The sequence below is a fragment of the Suncus etruscus genome, chromosome 10 (assembly GCF_024139225.1).
Source record: "Suncus etruscus isolate mSunEtr1 chromosome 10, mSunEtr1.pri.cur, whole genome shotgun sequence".
NCBI classification, from domain to species: Eukaryota; Metazoa; Chordata; class Mammalia; order Eulipotyphla; family Soricidae; genus Suncus; species Suncus etruscus.
The window spans coordinates 79846141-79861833 of NC_064857.1; the positions used below are offsets into that span (position 1 = coordinate 79846141).

Consider the following 15693-nt stretch of genomic DNA (forward strand, 5'->3'; position numbering starts at 1 on the left):
TTGCAGTATCTCTTTCTTACCTCTGAGGCAATCCCTTAAATTACCAACCAGACACCTCCCAGCTATGGAAGGGTTTCCCTCTCCAGGTGAGATAGGCAGGAAGTTGGGGGAAAGGGTAACAGGGGTGGCAATTTTTTTGCATAGGTGCAGCAAAAGTGGGGAAAATAAAAAGGAAAACCTTTGGCCTAAAAACAGGGTGTCCCTACTCATGGAGCATCCTGCCATAAGACCAACTATAGGCTCCAGGCATAGTAAATGGTCTAACCCCGAAGTCTTTCTTCATGGTTCTCAATCGCAAAGTTCTCAATTGCAGTTGTCACAGTCAGGCTTCTGTAATGAGAGATCTTGGTTTTTGCACAGATCCTATGTCCAAGTCAGGGTGCCACAGAGCGACTTCTGGTTTCATCTCACTGTTAGGCGGTGATGCAGAGAAATCTGCCTTGAAAGTGAGGTTGTTGCTGTTTCCAAGTTATCAGGATATCATATGAACCCACTCTGGAACAGTCAGTTCCCACACAGCATTAGGGCCTTTCTTGGTAGAGGTTCAATTCCTTGTGCTGGTGCAGAAAATGGTGCTGGTACCAAAGATGGGATACAAGGTTTGGGGGACAATATTGATGTGCTTTTTTTTTTCTTTTGGCCCACACCCATTTGATGCTCAGGGGTTACTCCTGGTTAAGTGTTCAGAAATTGCCCCTGGCTTGCGGGAACCATATGGGACGCTGGGGGATCGAACCTCAGTCCTTCCTTGCCTAGCGCTTGCAAGGCAGACACCTTACCTCTAGCGCCACCTCGCCGCCCCCTCGATGTGCTTTTTTTAAAATAATGGCTTTAAGTTTATCTCTGAGAGACAAATTGTGGCATGTGTTTCTCTGTTCTGGTATTGACATCAGGCATTTACACGTTGACTGTAAAAACTGTAGCGTTTGATTTGTACCTATTATTTACCCTCAGATCTACTAGCACAGCCCCTTGAAAATTGGGACAGGGCGATGAGGATCCTTTAGCCTTTGACTGCACAACTGAGGCTCCCAAACAGTGGGAAGAGGGTCTGGGTTGAGGGAAGAAGACAGACTTCTGGTAGCATTAGGACAGATGGTAAAGGGTTTTGGACAGTGGCAGTGGTGGATGTTATGACTTTGTAATATAAACTATAAAAGTTGAGTCTATTGGTTTGAAAAAAAATTTGTTTTGAATCCTGGGAGTTAGAACTACATCCTATGGTGCTCAAGGCTTACTCCTAACTCTGTGCCTCAGGGTTCACTCCTTGTGGACTCAGAGGATACCTTATGGTGTTGTTGCATATTGAACCAGAGTTGGCTGCATGCTAAGCAGGTCCCTTACTCCCTTGTACTATCTCTCTAGCCCCGATGTTAACACTATTGTAACTATATTACCTAGATGGAAATAAATTTTATTAAAAAAGAATTAAAGAATATTGGGACAGGAGAGGGCACTGATATTTATATCCTCTAAAAAGTATTATCTCAGCAAATGGAAACTATGTCTATAAAACTTTCCTGAAAGATTTGTATCAAATAGCGGTCTCAAAATTTAATCCATTTTTCTCGAGCTACTTGGGCAAGTTCTTTTTGGAAATCTAGACTCCCAGACCCTCTCCTCAGAGCTCTTAAAACATGAATTGTGTTTGGGAAATGATTTTTACTAGCTCTAAGCTCATTAATAAATAGCACTCAGATCCAATATGCAAAGAGGAGCTGCCAAGTTCTTGCTTAAGTGTTAGGCACTATCAACGTCTTCTTATTAATTAAGTTTATGCCTGTGTGTATAGGAGTAGGCAGAATTATAAATGAATCCTGCCTATAAGCATTTATGAGAGTTGCATAGTATCAGCACTGTGTATAACACCTTGCATTTGAGATTTTCCCTAGAGATGTATAATTATAATTCCTGATCTCTCCTCACCCACACCCTATACACCTTAACTTCCAAGCTCCTGTTGTGCCCAGTCACATGATTTTCTCAGAAAAGCTTCCACAGTTAGCTTGTGGGAACATGTATGTACAACTTGAAGGCTCTCATGCAGGGTAGTTTATCAGTTCTTAGATAATCCAAATAAAACATGAGTGTTTTGGTAGATGAGAAAGTGAGTAGAGACTCCCACCACACAAAATGGGTCAGAAGGTTCCTTGATGGGGAAAGTAGAGCCCCACTATTGCTCCTGGAAGGAAAGACCTTGGCTTTCCCACTGACACAGTGGACTCTGGGCTGTCATCTGGCTGTGACCCCTACTTGTGGGCTTCAAGGACAAGGTTAGCAGCACATATTTCATTTGTTTGGGGACTGTTGAGCCACACTTGATGTACCCAAAAGCTACTCCTGCCTCTGTGCTCATAAGTGACCCTTGCAGTTCTCAGGGTTTTTTTTTTTTTTTTTTTTGTGGTGCCCAGGATTAAAGTGGCAGCAGCTCTATGGCAAGGCAAGTGCTGAAGCCCATGGTCCATCTCTTTACAGTTCAGCTCCTACTGGGGCTGAACTCTTAAAGTCCAATGTAGAGTTACAACCCTTAGGATGGGCTTGGATGGTGGTGGACACATGGAGAGGGACCTTTCTCTGCCATCCCAGGCCACGTGGTTCTGCAACCCCCTTCAGCCGGTGGGTATCTGGGTCCAGGAAAGCGGCGGGTATAGAACTCACTCACAGGCAGGCTTCCAGAGAGATAACATCTTTATTGGCCCTGGCCCATGTGTGTGGCCTAAATCATGACCATTTAACACATGCCATTCTTAGCTTGCCCTGCGTCTTATCTTTCCTCTACCCTCCATGCTGGTAAATTCTTTCATCCAGGTAAATGCAAATTCCTCACTGTGGCCTGAGGCCACACCTTTATAATCTCCCCAAGATCCCTCTCATTCCTGAGAGAGTCTTGCAGGTAATGACACCTCCCAAGAAAGGGCGGGTCTTGCAGGTGGAGTCACAGTCCAATGGGTGTTTTGTCCCATTTGCCTTTCTATAAAACATGGTTTTCACCACTTAAGGACAGTTTAGGATGGTGGCGTCAAATGCAGGATCCCTGCTTTATAACTTCTGTTGTATGTGACCTCTTTCTTTAGATTCAGGAAAGCCCCATCGATGTCCAAAGCAACCAGCTGCCCTTCTTGCGGAACCCAGATATCTTGGTGGGTGAAAACGACCTCACTGCCCTCAGCTATCTACACGAGCCCGCAGTTTTGCACAATCTGAAGGTCCGCTTCCTAGAATCAAACCACATCTACACATACTGTGGTAAGTGTGGGGGTTGTGTCAGGGTCACTCTGGGGCTGTGTGTTTCTGAGGCTGCATCTGTCTATAGTATCAGTGCATTTGACCACACTCTTTTTTTTTTATTTTGGTTTTTGATTTTTGGGCCACACCTGGCAGTGCTCAGGTTACTCGTGGCAGGCACGGGGGACCATATGGGACACCAGAATTCGAACCAACCACCTTTGGTCCTGGATCGTCTGCTTGCAAGGCAAACGCCGCTGTGCTATCTCTCCGGGCCCCATGACCACACTCTTGTTCACTCTTTGTTGTTGTTGGGTTTAGTTTTGGGGCTGTGCTCAGCTTAGAAGTTACTTCTGGCTCTTTGCTCTTTGCTCAGGCATTACTTCTGACAGTGTTCAGGGACCATATGGGATGCTAAGGATCAAATTCAGAGCATGTGCCTACAAGGCAAATCGCTGTCCACTATACTATTCCTCTGGCCCTTCTCATTTACTCTGGTAGTTAAGCAGCTCTTGCCAGAGACTCTGAGTGGGTTTATAGTCAGCAAGTGTGACTTTGTTGTGTTTCCGCCTTTCCTGTGAACCTCTCATTCACCGTGTACAAACCTGGTACTGGATGACTACTTTTAACTTGGGGGATAGTACAGCGATTAGGGTGTAACTCTGGAGGTCCCCAATACTGCTGGGACAGTTTGGGGACTCCCCAGCACTATGGTGCCAGAATAGCACCAGATCCCCCCCACTTCCCTAGTATTTAACCCTCAGGCCTGGTTGGCTGAGAATCACAGATGGAGTTTCTGGGCCTCCTGAGTGCCACTCTGAAGGTCCCCCACACCCTAAAGCACATATGCTAAATTTCTGAGTAGAAGCCTTGATCAAATGCTTTAAACGTATGTTCCTGAAATTAACTCCTTTTTGCTTTACTTTTTTTTTTTTTTTTTTTTTTTTAGTTTTTGGGTCACACCCGTTGGTGCTCAGGGGTTACTCCAGGCTGTCTGCTCAGAAATAGCTCCTGGCAGGCACGGGGGACCATATGGGACACCGGATTCGAACCAACCACCTTTGGTCCTGGATCTGCTGCTTGCAAGGCAAACACCGCTATCATATCTCTCCGGGCCCTTTACATTTTTTTATTTTAACGTTTACTTTTTTTTTTTTTTGGTTTTTGGGCCACACCCAGTGGCGCTCAGGGATTACTCCTGGCTCGGCACCCACTTTTTTTTTTTTTTTTTTTGGTTTTTGCGCTACACCCAGTGATGCTCAGGGGTCATTCCTGGCTATGCGCTCAGAAATTGCCCCTGGCTTGGGGGGCCATATGGGACGCCAGGGGATTGAACCACAGTTCATCTGCCGTATGTCCTGTGCCACCACTCTGGCCCATGCACTCACTTTTTTTTTTTATCTTAATTACCTACATTGCAAAATTTGGGTTCTCTCATTTGGAGTAAGAGTGGGGGAATATGAAAAACAAAGCCAGGCTTTATGCTGAGGACTGCACTGGGATGTGGAGGGTCACACCCAAGGCCTTGTGCTAGCCTCTATGCTCACTTCCTCCAGAATGTGGGTGTTGTCTGGGCTGGTGGGGAGATGGTCTGTGTTCATTGGAAGCCTTTGATATTCGCCGAGGCTTTGGAAACCTCATTGAGATCCCAGGGAAATGGCAAGCTTTGCAGCTGGATCCTTTTTGTACAGGATGAAATGAAAGTGACTCCCTTTTGCAGAAAAAGGGATGAGTAGCTGTAGAAAGGCTTCTGTCTGTACTTCTGCTCAAGTGTTCCTCTGCCCTTCAGGCTGTGCTGGTGACCTCTGTGCCAGAACGTTCCTTTTTGTTCCAGAAGTGATGGGCCATTTAGGGCAACATGGGACCTCAGGGTATGACCTTAAAACAATAAATAGCAGGGGTCAGGGTGATAGAATAGTGGTTAAGGTGACTGCCTTGCATGCAGCTGACATGAGTTCAATCCCCAGCATCCCTGAGCCAAGAGTGATTCCTGAATGCAGTCAGGAGTAACATCTGAGCACTACCTGGTGTCACCCAAAAATAAACAAACAAAAATCTTACAGAAAAACAGTAAACAGCAAATAACACCTTTTTGATATGGGGGATCAAACTACAGATCTGACACATGCAGAGTGAGTGTATACCACTGAGTCCCAGTCCTGCAGAGGCAGGTTTCTGTGCTCTCGGATCCTGCCAGCTTCACACTGCCCTGTCCAACAAGAGTCCAGTATGATGACTGTAGGTGTGTGCCCACTATGCCAGCCTGGCTGTGTACTGTATACACATTCATGCCTTTCCCAGCCCCCAACACTGGCTTCCTCTGACCTTGTTTCTCTCCTGTGCACCCCCACTGGTTGGTTCTCTCGGCCCTACATTGACCCTTATTTATGTAGTTTTCACCTGTGCCACCCCCTGCAGTATCTATCTGGGGGGGGGGGGGTCCACAGCTGGTACCCAGTACAGAACAACTGCTCTAGACTATTTGGACATCTGACATATTGTTACCCTCCAGGGCATGTCACACTTGTAATCAGAATTTGATTTGGTTGAGTATTGGCCAAGAACCCTCCTCTTAATCTCTGCTTTGAGACTTGATGCCTCTGAACACTGAAGTTGGTGGTGGGGCCTGAGCAATAGCACAGCAGTAGGGCATTTGTCTTGCACGTGGCTTACCCAGAATGGATCTGGGTTCAATCCCCTGTGTCCCATATGATCCCCTGAGCCAGGAGTAATCCCTAAGCATCACTGGGCGTGGCCCAAAAAATCAAAAAAAAAAAAAAAAAAAAGAAGTTAATGGTGGGGCTGAAGCCATATCACAGCAGGGATATGCTTGCTTGCCTTGTATGCAGCCAACCTGTTTTTCAATCCCCAGCATCCCATCTGGTCCCCAGAGACTACCAGGAGTGATTTCTGAGTGCAGAGCAGGAGAAATTCCTGAGCAGCACCAGGTATAGTCCCAAAACAAAAGGGCCAGAGTGGTAGCACAGTGATAGAGCCTTTGCCTTGCAAGCAGCTGACCCAGAATGGATGTGGGTTCGATCCCCAGCATCCTATATTGCCCCCGGAGCCAGGAGCGATTTCTGAGTGCAGAGCCAGCAGTAACCCAAGTGCTGCTAGGTGTGGCCCAAAAATACAAACAAAAAACAACCAATCAAACAAATGAAAACAAAACAAAGTAAAACATTCAAAAGAAGCTGATGATCCTTGAGCTTGGCCATGAACAAGCACTCAACTGGGAGTAGCCCCTGAGCATCTTTGGGTGTGGCCCCCAAACCAGAAAGAAAAAAGGAAAAGGAAAGCCTAGAAGCTGACCCACTGATGACCTACCTGCTGATGGCCTTGCCTCCCTCCTCACCACAGGTATTGTGCTTGTTGCCATCAACCCTTATGAACAGTTGCCAATCTATGGACAAGATGTCATCTATGCGTACAACGGCCAAAATATGGGTGATATGGACCCCCACATCTTTGCGGTGGCAGAAGAGGCCTATAAGCAGATGGCCAGGTAAGAATGACCTTGGCCCCCAAGTTCTCTGGGCTTACCAGAGAATTCATTGAATTCATTGGTACCCCCTCTCAGCAGAGATGTGGAACTCTAGAGCGGGTCTATGCTTGGTCTCTACACAGCTCCCCTGGTCTTTCTGTTCTTGGAAACTGAGACTGGGAGTACACAGGGCCCTTTGCTTCTTTCTGGATCAGTGAAATCACTGCCTAGCACTGACCCGTCCTTCCTCCCCTTTAAGGCAGTGGACCCATTTGACATCCCCCATTTGAGGCCTCTCACCAGTGGGACCCTCCCCTCCCCCGGGAGTGACCAGGCCTCTGGATGGAATGAGAGTTGCAGCAATGATGGAAGCGTCAGAGTAGGACCTAATGGTCCTGTTTAATTTGGAAGTGAATTTTCCGAGACACACACTGTGTGTGTGTGTGTGTGTGTGTGTGTGTGTGTGTTTCTGTCAGCCTCAGGGACACACGTGTGTGTGTGTGTGTGTGTGTGTGTGTGTGTGTGTTTCTGTCAGCCTCAGGGCTTGCCAGGGAGAACAGAAGCAATGTGGGTAGAAAGTATGTGTGTGTTTGTGAGAGAGGAAGGAAGGAAGGAAGGAAGGAAGGAAGGAAGGAAGGAAGGAAGGAAGGAAGGAAGGAAGGAAGGAAGGAAGGAAGGAAGGAAGGAAGGAAGGAAGGAAGGAAGGAAGGAAGGAAGGAAGGAAGGAAGGAAGGAAGGAAGGAAAGGAAGGAAGGAAGGAAGGAAATGAAAGGAAGAAAGAAAATGAGTGTCTGTGAGTGAATGTCCTAGTGTTGGGCTTCCTGGGGAGAGAGGCCTCCTCCCTCCTCTGGGGGTAGGCTGGGGAATTTCTTTAACAACCTGAAACCTAGGTGGGTTAGGCTTGCTTGGAGGAAGCATTGCCAGCCCACGCCCCCACATCAGTGGTGATTGACTGGGGCTCATTCCACCCCTGCTCCCAGCAGTTGCTGTGCTTTATCAAAGGCTTCTTTTTCTTTTCTTTGCCATCCAAGACTGCTCAAGCTTCCATGAAGATTTGAGAAACATTCTATCCCCTCCCTTTACCCCTCTCTATTGGTTCCTGTGATAGATCCCTCTTGGTCCATGCTTGAAGTTAAGCCCCTGGTTGTTCCACTCCTGGGAGGTTTTTTTTGTTTTGTTTTGTTTTGTTTTGTTTTGGTTTTTGGGCCACACCCGGCGGTGCTCAGGGGTTACTCCTGGCTGTCTGCTCAGAAATAGCTCCTGGCAGGCACGGGGGACCATATGGGACACCGAGATTCGAACCAACCACCTTTGGTCCTAGATTGGCTGTTTGCAAGGCAAATGCCGCTGTGCTATCTCTCCGGGCCCTGAGAGGTTTTACTTGCCTGTATCTTGTTCCCACTCCTTAGAGAGAGCCCTGTCAGGATCCAGGGTACTGGTGCTAGGGTTTTTCCCAGGCTTGCGCTTTTAGAATTGAAGGGGTTTGCCTGCAAAAGTTAGATCAGGAATTGCTTCCTTTTTTTTTTTTTTTTTTTTTTTTGGTTTTTCGGGCCAGACCCATTTGATGCTCAGGGGTTACTCCTGGCTAAGCGCTCAGAAATTGTCCCTGGCTTGGGGGGACCATGTGGGATGCCGGGGGATTGAACCTTGGTTCTTCCTTGGCTAGCACTTGCAAGGCAGACACCTTACCTCTAGCGCCACCTCGCCGGCCCCAGGAATTGCTTCCTTAAGCCTTTATTGCAGGTTTTAAGATTTGTGTTCACTTTCCCTGCTGAGCCCCAGGCTGGGGCCAGAGAATTTTGCTGAAATTCTCAGGCAACTTTTGTTCACCGACATGCAGGAGCTGTATGAGACCAGGTGAGGCCCCAGGAGAGAGCTATTTCTAAATAACACCTGTGGTCAGCAAGCTCAGGTCTCTGTTACTAATCTGAGCAGTGCCTTGGACGCCCCAGCAGAATCCGGGTGTAACCGGGAATGAGGAGGCGCTTTGAGCAGCTGCAGGGAAGGCATATGCTTGTATTTCCTGCCCAGGCTTTCCCAGGTACCAGGGAAGGCTGGAACACATCCATTTAATGACACACGCCAACGCACCCATCCTGGATGGAATTATGTAGCTCAGGTTGGCACGGCCTGGCACCAGGTGCTTCATTGTGAACCTTGAATAACTGGAGGACGCAGAGTTCCAGAAACTCAAGTGAATGAATGACTTGAGGGTTTGGAGACTATGACTTCACTCATCTTCAGACTCAGCACTTTTAGACACAAAACAAGTTTTCGAGACTGATATTCTATGAAGCACACTCTGCTGGCCCAGGGCACTGGTGACATCTCAGACTTGTTAGAGAAAGATAATGACCAGGGAGTGTTCAGAGAACAGCTTTTCCTCAATCTTCACAATTCCTGTCACTCTCTTCCAGTGCCACTGGAGAGAAAGGAGCACCCCAGAGAGGCTTAGAGTATCCTGGAAATAATGTGTCTGTGATTTCAGAGTGAAGGGAGTTTCCCTCATTTGGGGCAGGACTTTGGGTCACATCCAATAGTGCTCAGGAACTATGCACAGTGCTAGGATTGGAACTGGGATCATCTGCATGCAGGGCAAGCTCCTGAATTCCTGCATTAACTCTCTGGGCCCTAATCTAAATGTGAACCTTTTTTTGTTTTGTTTTGTTTTATTTTTGGGTCACCCCCCCCCCCTCCCAGCAGTGCTCAGGGTTTGCTCCTGGCTTTATGCTTAAAAATAGCTCCTGGCAGGCTCTAGGGATTTGAACCACTATCCTTCTACATACAAGGCAAATGGTCTACCTCCATGCTATCTCTCTGGCCTCTGAACTTTTGTTTTAACCCAGGTACTGGAGGGTGTGTCCTAGGGTCTTTTGTATACAGGTTGAGGGGGTCTCTCCCACAACATCCCCCTCACCAGGCCATTAAGGGGGTCTCCCAATTGGGTTGAGACTATGGGTTAGCTGCCTCTAATCATTCCCACCCCTGACATGATTGACCCACCAAGGAGTATTGAGTTAGAAGGACAGTGAATAATTCTCCAAGGCCAGGAGGACCAGCTGCAGAGTGAGGCTGGACTTCAGACCCAGACTGTTTGCCTCAGTTTCCCCCACCTTCACCTACATCAGGCCAGTGAGGACATCATGGTCTTTCCCATTCATAGAGTGTCCAAGTTCCTGACAGCACAGTGGCCTCGGAGTGTTTTTTTTTTGTTTTTTTTTTTTTTTTTTTTTGGTTTTTGGGCCACACCCAGTAACGCTCAGGGGTTACTCCTGGCTATGTGCTCAGAAGTTGCTCCTGGCTTGGGGGACCATATGGGACACCGGGGGATCAAACCGCGGTCCGTCCAAGGTTAGAGCAGGCAAGGCAGGCACCTTACCTTTAGCGCCACCGCCCGGCCCCGGCCTCGGAGTGTTTTTCTAGCCTGATTGGTGTCTGCCTGAGCTTGGCCTATTCTCACATGTTTTTGTGAGAGGGAACATTGCACAGCGCCTGCCTTTGCTCAGGTAGTCAAGGAACAGACACTTCCTGGTAGGACACAGGAACTTGGATTGTGACAGTGGTATGGCTGTGATAGGGAGACTCAGTTCATGGCTGGCAAGAAGAGGGGGGTCTAACCATGACCCCTGGTGTAGCCCCCCAGAGAGGGCAATTTGCTTGTTTGGCATCCCCATAAGTATCAAAAGAATTCCCAGTTCCTCCAGGGGAGCAGTTTGAAAATAACTATTGGAGTGAAAAAGTATCCACCCCCCCCCCTCCAAACAAGGAGCATCTTAAATTAGTAAAGAGCAGGAGAATTTAAGGCTGGAACATGGGTGGAAGTGGGGTGCTTGGTGGGGGGGGGGGGGGTTCTTTCCTGGGAGTGCTCAGGAGTTCTGCGGTGCTGAGGATCCAACTTGAGGCTTCTGCTTAGAAAGTATGTGCCCGTGGAAGTGCCCCTGGTTCCTCTGAGGTCCAACCTGTTTTTGTCCCCCTGATGTCCTGCTCCTGATGTTTTGTCTGTGGATTCCAACTTTGCTTGCTGTGCTGCTCTTGTTCTGCACCTATGTGATGGACTCTTAGGAACTGAACAGGTTTCTGTGGTTATCAAGACTAAATGTCACCTTGTCCCTTCTGTCCTTTGATCTTGACCAGTGTTGCAGTGGGAATCCCAGTTTCCCCCGAGGTTGTGCTGGGCATTGGACTCTGTGCTGGTGTGACTGGGTCAGAAGTGCTGCCCCGGGCTGCCCTGGAGGGAGACAGTCTCCCTCCAGGAATCGAACATGAGACAGGTGCAGGGTTTCACAGCTGGGACCTGGAGTCCCGTGGCAGAGGTTTGAGGCACAGACTTCTGTTTACCTAGCAACCTCCTTGCCTGCAGACCTTGTGAAAGGGACTCCAAAGGGTGTGCATTTTGTGCAGTGGCCAGCGTGTTTGGGGCAGTTTGTACCTTAGTGTTTTTCTGCCTTCTGAGTTGTCCTCACTATGGTCTTCCCTTACAGCGGTGCTGATTTGGGACTAAGGTGTCATTCCTCAAAGTGTCTGGAACAATTTCCATTGAGAAACACTAACACAATGTGAAGCCTAGTGGGAGGAGATGGCTTTGCCGTTGGACACGGTGCTGCTGCCTTTCACGCCATGTTAGCCACCCTCTCCCCTTCATCTAGCACTTTCGGTATCCATGCTGGAGTCCTGGCAGTCAGTGGCAATAACTGCTCCCTGTGGTGTGCCTAGCACCTGACTCAGTGCAGAAATGAAGTGTTAGAGGAGAGGTAGCCTAGCAAGGAGTGGGTGGGTGAGTGGGAAACTGGGCCTCCCCTCACAAGTTTTCTGCACATCCCTGCCATATGACTTTGGGCAAGTTTGAGTTATTCGAGTCTGAGCACCAGGGCCTGCCTCTTCCCAGTGAGGAGAAATACAAGGTTCTGGGCCTAAGCTGGTTCAGTTTAAAGGAGAAGTGGGCCCTGGGAGGAGTTTGGGATGGGTCTATATTCAGAGAGTGGTGTTGATGGTGGTGGTGATGCTATTAATGAGAAAGTCCCAGCAAGGCCCGCATTGGCATTCATCAGGGCCACAAAGGAACGAGCTGGAAGGGCAGTTCAGAGCCGATGGGGCAGGGCTAGGGACTCAATGGTCAGGGAGCTAATTCAAAGGGTGAGTGCACATACTTGGCATATGGGAGGCCCAGGTTAGAGTCCTGGAACCATGTGTTCCTTCTGGCACTGCAGGGAGCATTCCCTGAGAACCTCTCGATTTTGCCTTAAGATTAAAAGAAAATGCTGAGTTGTGTTTTCTTTAAAGGTACCCTTTAAAAAATGTTTTAACTTTATATATTGATTGATTAATTGGTTGACTGGTTGTTGGGCTACACCCATCCAGAGTTACTCCTGGCTCTGCACTCAGAAATTGCCCTTGGCAGGCTGGGGGTCCATATGGGTGCTGGGAATTGAAACCCCCCCCCCTGTCAGCTGCATGCAAGGCAAATGCTTTACCACTGTGCTATCTCTCTGACCCCTAAAGGCCCCGTTAATGTCCCATAGACCTTTGGGACTATTTTGATATCACTCATGATTTTTCTTGGGCTTTTTCTTTTAACAGGTTTTTGATTGCAGTTCGGTTTGTAGGTGTTCTTGGGTGACTGCTGCCTGCTGAAAGGACAGGTCTAGAGAAGTAGGGACAGAAATAGAAAACACTCGGGTCAGAACTATGGCTGCCAAGCAGCCAGGGATGGTGATGGAGTGTGGACACATCTTCCTTTCTACTGCGTCCCTGCAAGCAGAGGCAGAGGAGGCCTTGTTCATCCCATATAGGACCTATAGGGCTGTTCCTTCTGTTCAGGGAGCAGGGGGCTACCTGCACACAGCTTGCCAGATCCCAGGAGTACATGGTAGTAGCAGGAACATAGCTTTTCTCATGTACTGCTGCTGACGTGAGTGAATCAGGAGAGCAGCAGTCTTCGAGCTAAATCTGCATTCGGAAGAGCCAGACAGTGGGAGAATAGCTGAGCTATGTTTTCAGTATTTGAGAGCGTAAAGTACAGTGCATATCTTCATCCCATACACATGTGTGAGTAAGAGTACATGGATAGGAGTGGGAAGCACGCTTTATCTTTCTCATTGATAGGGGGTCCATGCTTACAGGCTGTGATGTCTTTATTTTTTTTTTTTGTTTGTTTGTTTTTTTGGTCTTTGGTTTTTGGGTCATACCCAGTAGCGCTCCTGGCTCCATGCTCAGAATTCGCTCCTGACAGGCTCAGGGTACAATATGGGATGCCAAGATTTGAACTACCAACCTTCTGCACGCAAGGCCAACGCCTTACCTCCGGCCTCAGGCTGTGATGTCTTTAGTGACAGGACCACATTCAAAGCCACAGATGCCTTCATCTTTAAGGACTAGAGACAAGCCCCCTGAAACAAAGTCCTGTCCTAGGAGATGGAATAGAGAGAGCATGATGCCAACCTCTCCGTGGTGGCTTCCGTCTAGACTGGTGAGGGAGGGCTACCTCCTTTTCTGCTGTTCCGCTATGACCTCAGGACATGTGTGTGTAACTGCGGTCAGTGTTCAGGCAAATGAAAAGGAACAAAGCCTTGAGTCATGAGAGAGTTTGAGGAGATAGATGGAATCCCCTAAATAACTGTTTTGGATTCTCTGAGGAAACCCCCTTTTCCACCACCACCACCACCACTAATAATTATTTATTCAGTCAGAATTCAAAGGGAGAACCAATCATTTGTATTTTTTCCCTTTAAATTTCCACAAGTGAGTCAGAAAGGAGCAAGTCTCTGGACTTGTATTTGAGAAACTCGGTTTTAGTAAATTTCTCCTGTTTCTAGGTTTCTGGATTCAGAAACATGCTCAGAACACAAGACTCTGTGCCCCAACTTTGAGTGGTCTTCCCAATCTGTAACTCTGCCTGGTTGCTTTTGATACTCCAGCGGGCTCTGAGAATGGTTTGGGATCAGGGAAAGAAGCTGCAGAGTTGAGAAGCAGGTTGGGGCACCATCCAGGCCGAGGCGCTGCCTGGCTCTGCTTCTATCTGGCTGTGCAGGAGAATCTGGAAGGTCGTGTTTGCTCACATCACATTTTCCCAAGCCTTTGCAGGTTCAAACCCGGGTGTCAGTGGTGCTCTGGAAGGCACCTGTGTGACTCAGGAACTTCTGTGTGTCTCAGAGCCCCTTGGCACTTTGACCACAGCAGAGCCCTACAGAGGGAGAGGTTCTTCTATGTCATGACAACAGGGAGGGTCAAAGCCCTTTGTGTCCCTCCTTGAGAAACTCAGCTGGAGTTTTCTGCCTGGCACATTTACCAACCTAGACCTGCAGGTGGGGCCCCCACAGCCCACACAGACGGTGGGGATGAGTTCACCTCTCTGATGCCCAGAACTCTGGAAGGAAAAGCCTCAGAGTCGATGACCAGCTGTCAGAAAGCTGCCCATCAGTTAAAAGGGGATTAACCTACTTTATTTATTTATTTATTTTTTTTTTTACTCCTTCACTTGAAAAGCTAAACTTTATGAAAGCAGAAGGCAGACAACACTGTGAACTCTAGGGTTTATTTCCAGTCTCCAGGGAGGTAAAAGATAATTCCAAATTGAAAATGACTAGAATTATTATTTATGAATCGGCTAATGCCCCTTGGTAGGAAGAAAAACTCACATGTTAATTGTAAGCATTTGTATCTCTTGTTTTCTAAATCTAACTTGTGTATGGTTTTATTTGCAATAAAAACACACACTCTATATACATTTAGCCAAAAGGCTGTTATGTTTCAAGTACAGCTAAGACTTGAACTACAGGCTTAATACTTTCCTTGTGGAATACATTTCTTATTTTTATGTCATTCCTTTAGGTATCCTGCCCCAATAAACAATTTGAATGACTGGGATAGCTACAAACATTCTCTGTGCACATTCTCCCAGATGTAAATTATTGGCAAGCTTCTTATAGAATTTATGAAAACTTTTAGTCTTGTGTCCCTTTAATCTTGGTGAATCTATCGCCCTGACAGCATCCTGCTTTTACTCTATGCTTACACTTTGGATTTATTTCTTCGGCTGATCATGAAGAAAAAAGAGAAATGAAATTGTACTTTCAGATGTATGTAATTTAGTTTCTTCACATATTCACTGAGGTTTAACGCTTCTGTGGTTTTCATTTTTGAATTTGTCAAAGCTTTAGCTAGACAGGGCAATTCTCTCCATTTAGTTCTGGTGGTATTTTTTTTTAATTTATTTAAACACCTTAATTACATATATGATTGTGTTTGGGTTTCAGTCATGTAAAGAACACCACCCATCACCAGTGCAACATTCCCATCACCAATGTCCCAAGTCTCCCTTCGCCCCACCGGACCCCCGCCTGTACTCTAGACAGGCTCTCCATTTTCCTCATACATTCTCATTATTAGGACAGTTCAAAATGTAGTTATTTCCCTAACTAAACTCATCACTCTTTGTGGTGAGCTTCCTGAGGTGAGCTGGAACTTCCAGCTCTTTTCTCTTTTGTGTCTGAAAATTATTATTACAAGGGTGTCTTTCATTTTTCTTAAAACCCATAGATGAGTGAGACCATTCTGCATTTTTCTCTCTCTCTCTGACTTATTTCACTCAGCATAATAGATTCCATGTACATCCATGTATAGGAAAATTTCATGACTTCATCTCTCCTGACAGCTGCATAATATTCCATTGTGTATATGTACCACAGTTTCTTTAGCCATTCGTCTGTTGAAGGGCATCTTGGTTGTTTCCAGAGTCTTGCTATGGTAAATAGAGCTGCAATGAATATAGGTGTAAGGAAGGGGTTTTTGTATTGTATTTTTGTGTTCCTAGGGTATATTCCTAGGAGTGGTATAGCTGGATCGTATGGGAGCTCGATTTCCAGTTTTTGGAGGAATCTCCATATCGCTTTCCATAAAGGTTGAACTAGACAGCATTCCCACCAGCAGTGGATAAGAGTTCCTTTCTCTCCACATCCCCGCCAACACTGTTTATTCTCATTCTTTGT

The 15693-nt window shown here is 47.1% G+C and overlaps 1 protein-coding gene across 1 annotated transcript in view; it reads left to right on the forward strand.

Annotated features, from left to right (window-relative positions):
• Positions 1-15693, forward strand: part of MYO5B (myosin VB) — a 210357-nt gene that overhangs the window by 98415 nt on the left and 96249 nt on the right. Inside the window, exons 3-4 of the mRNA XM_049781585.1 lie at positions 3075-3246; positions 6586-6730. Coding sequence (XP_049637542.1) covers positions 3075-3246; positions 6586-6730 — 317 coding nt within the window. The remainder of the gene's footprint in view (positions 1-3074; positions 3247-6585; positions 6731-15693) is intronic.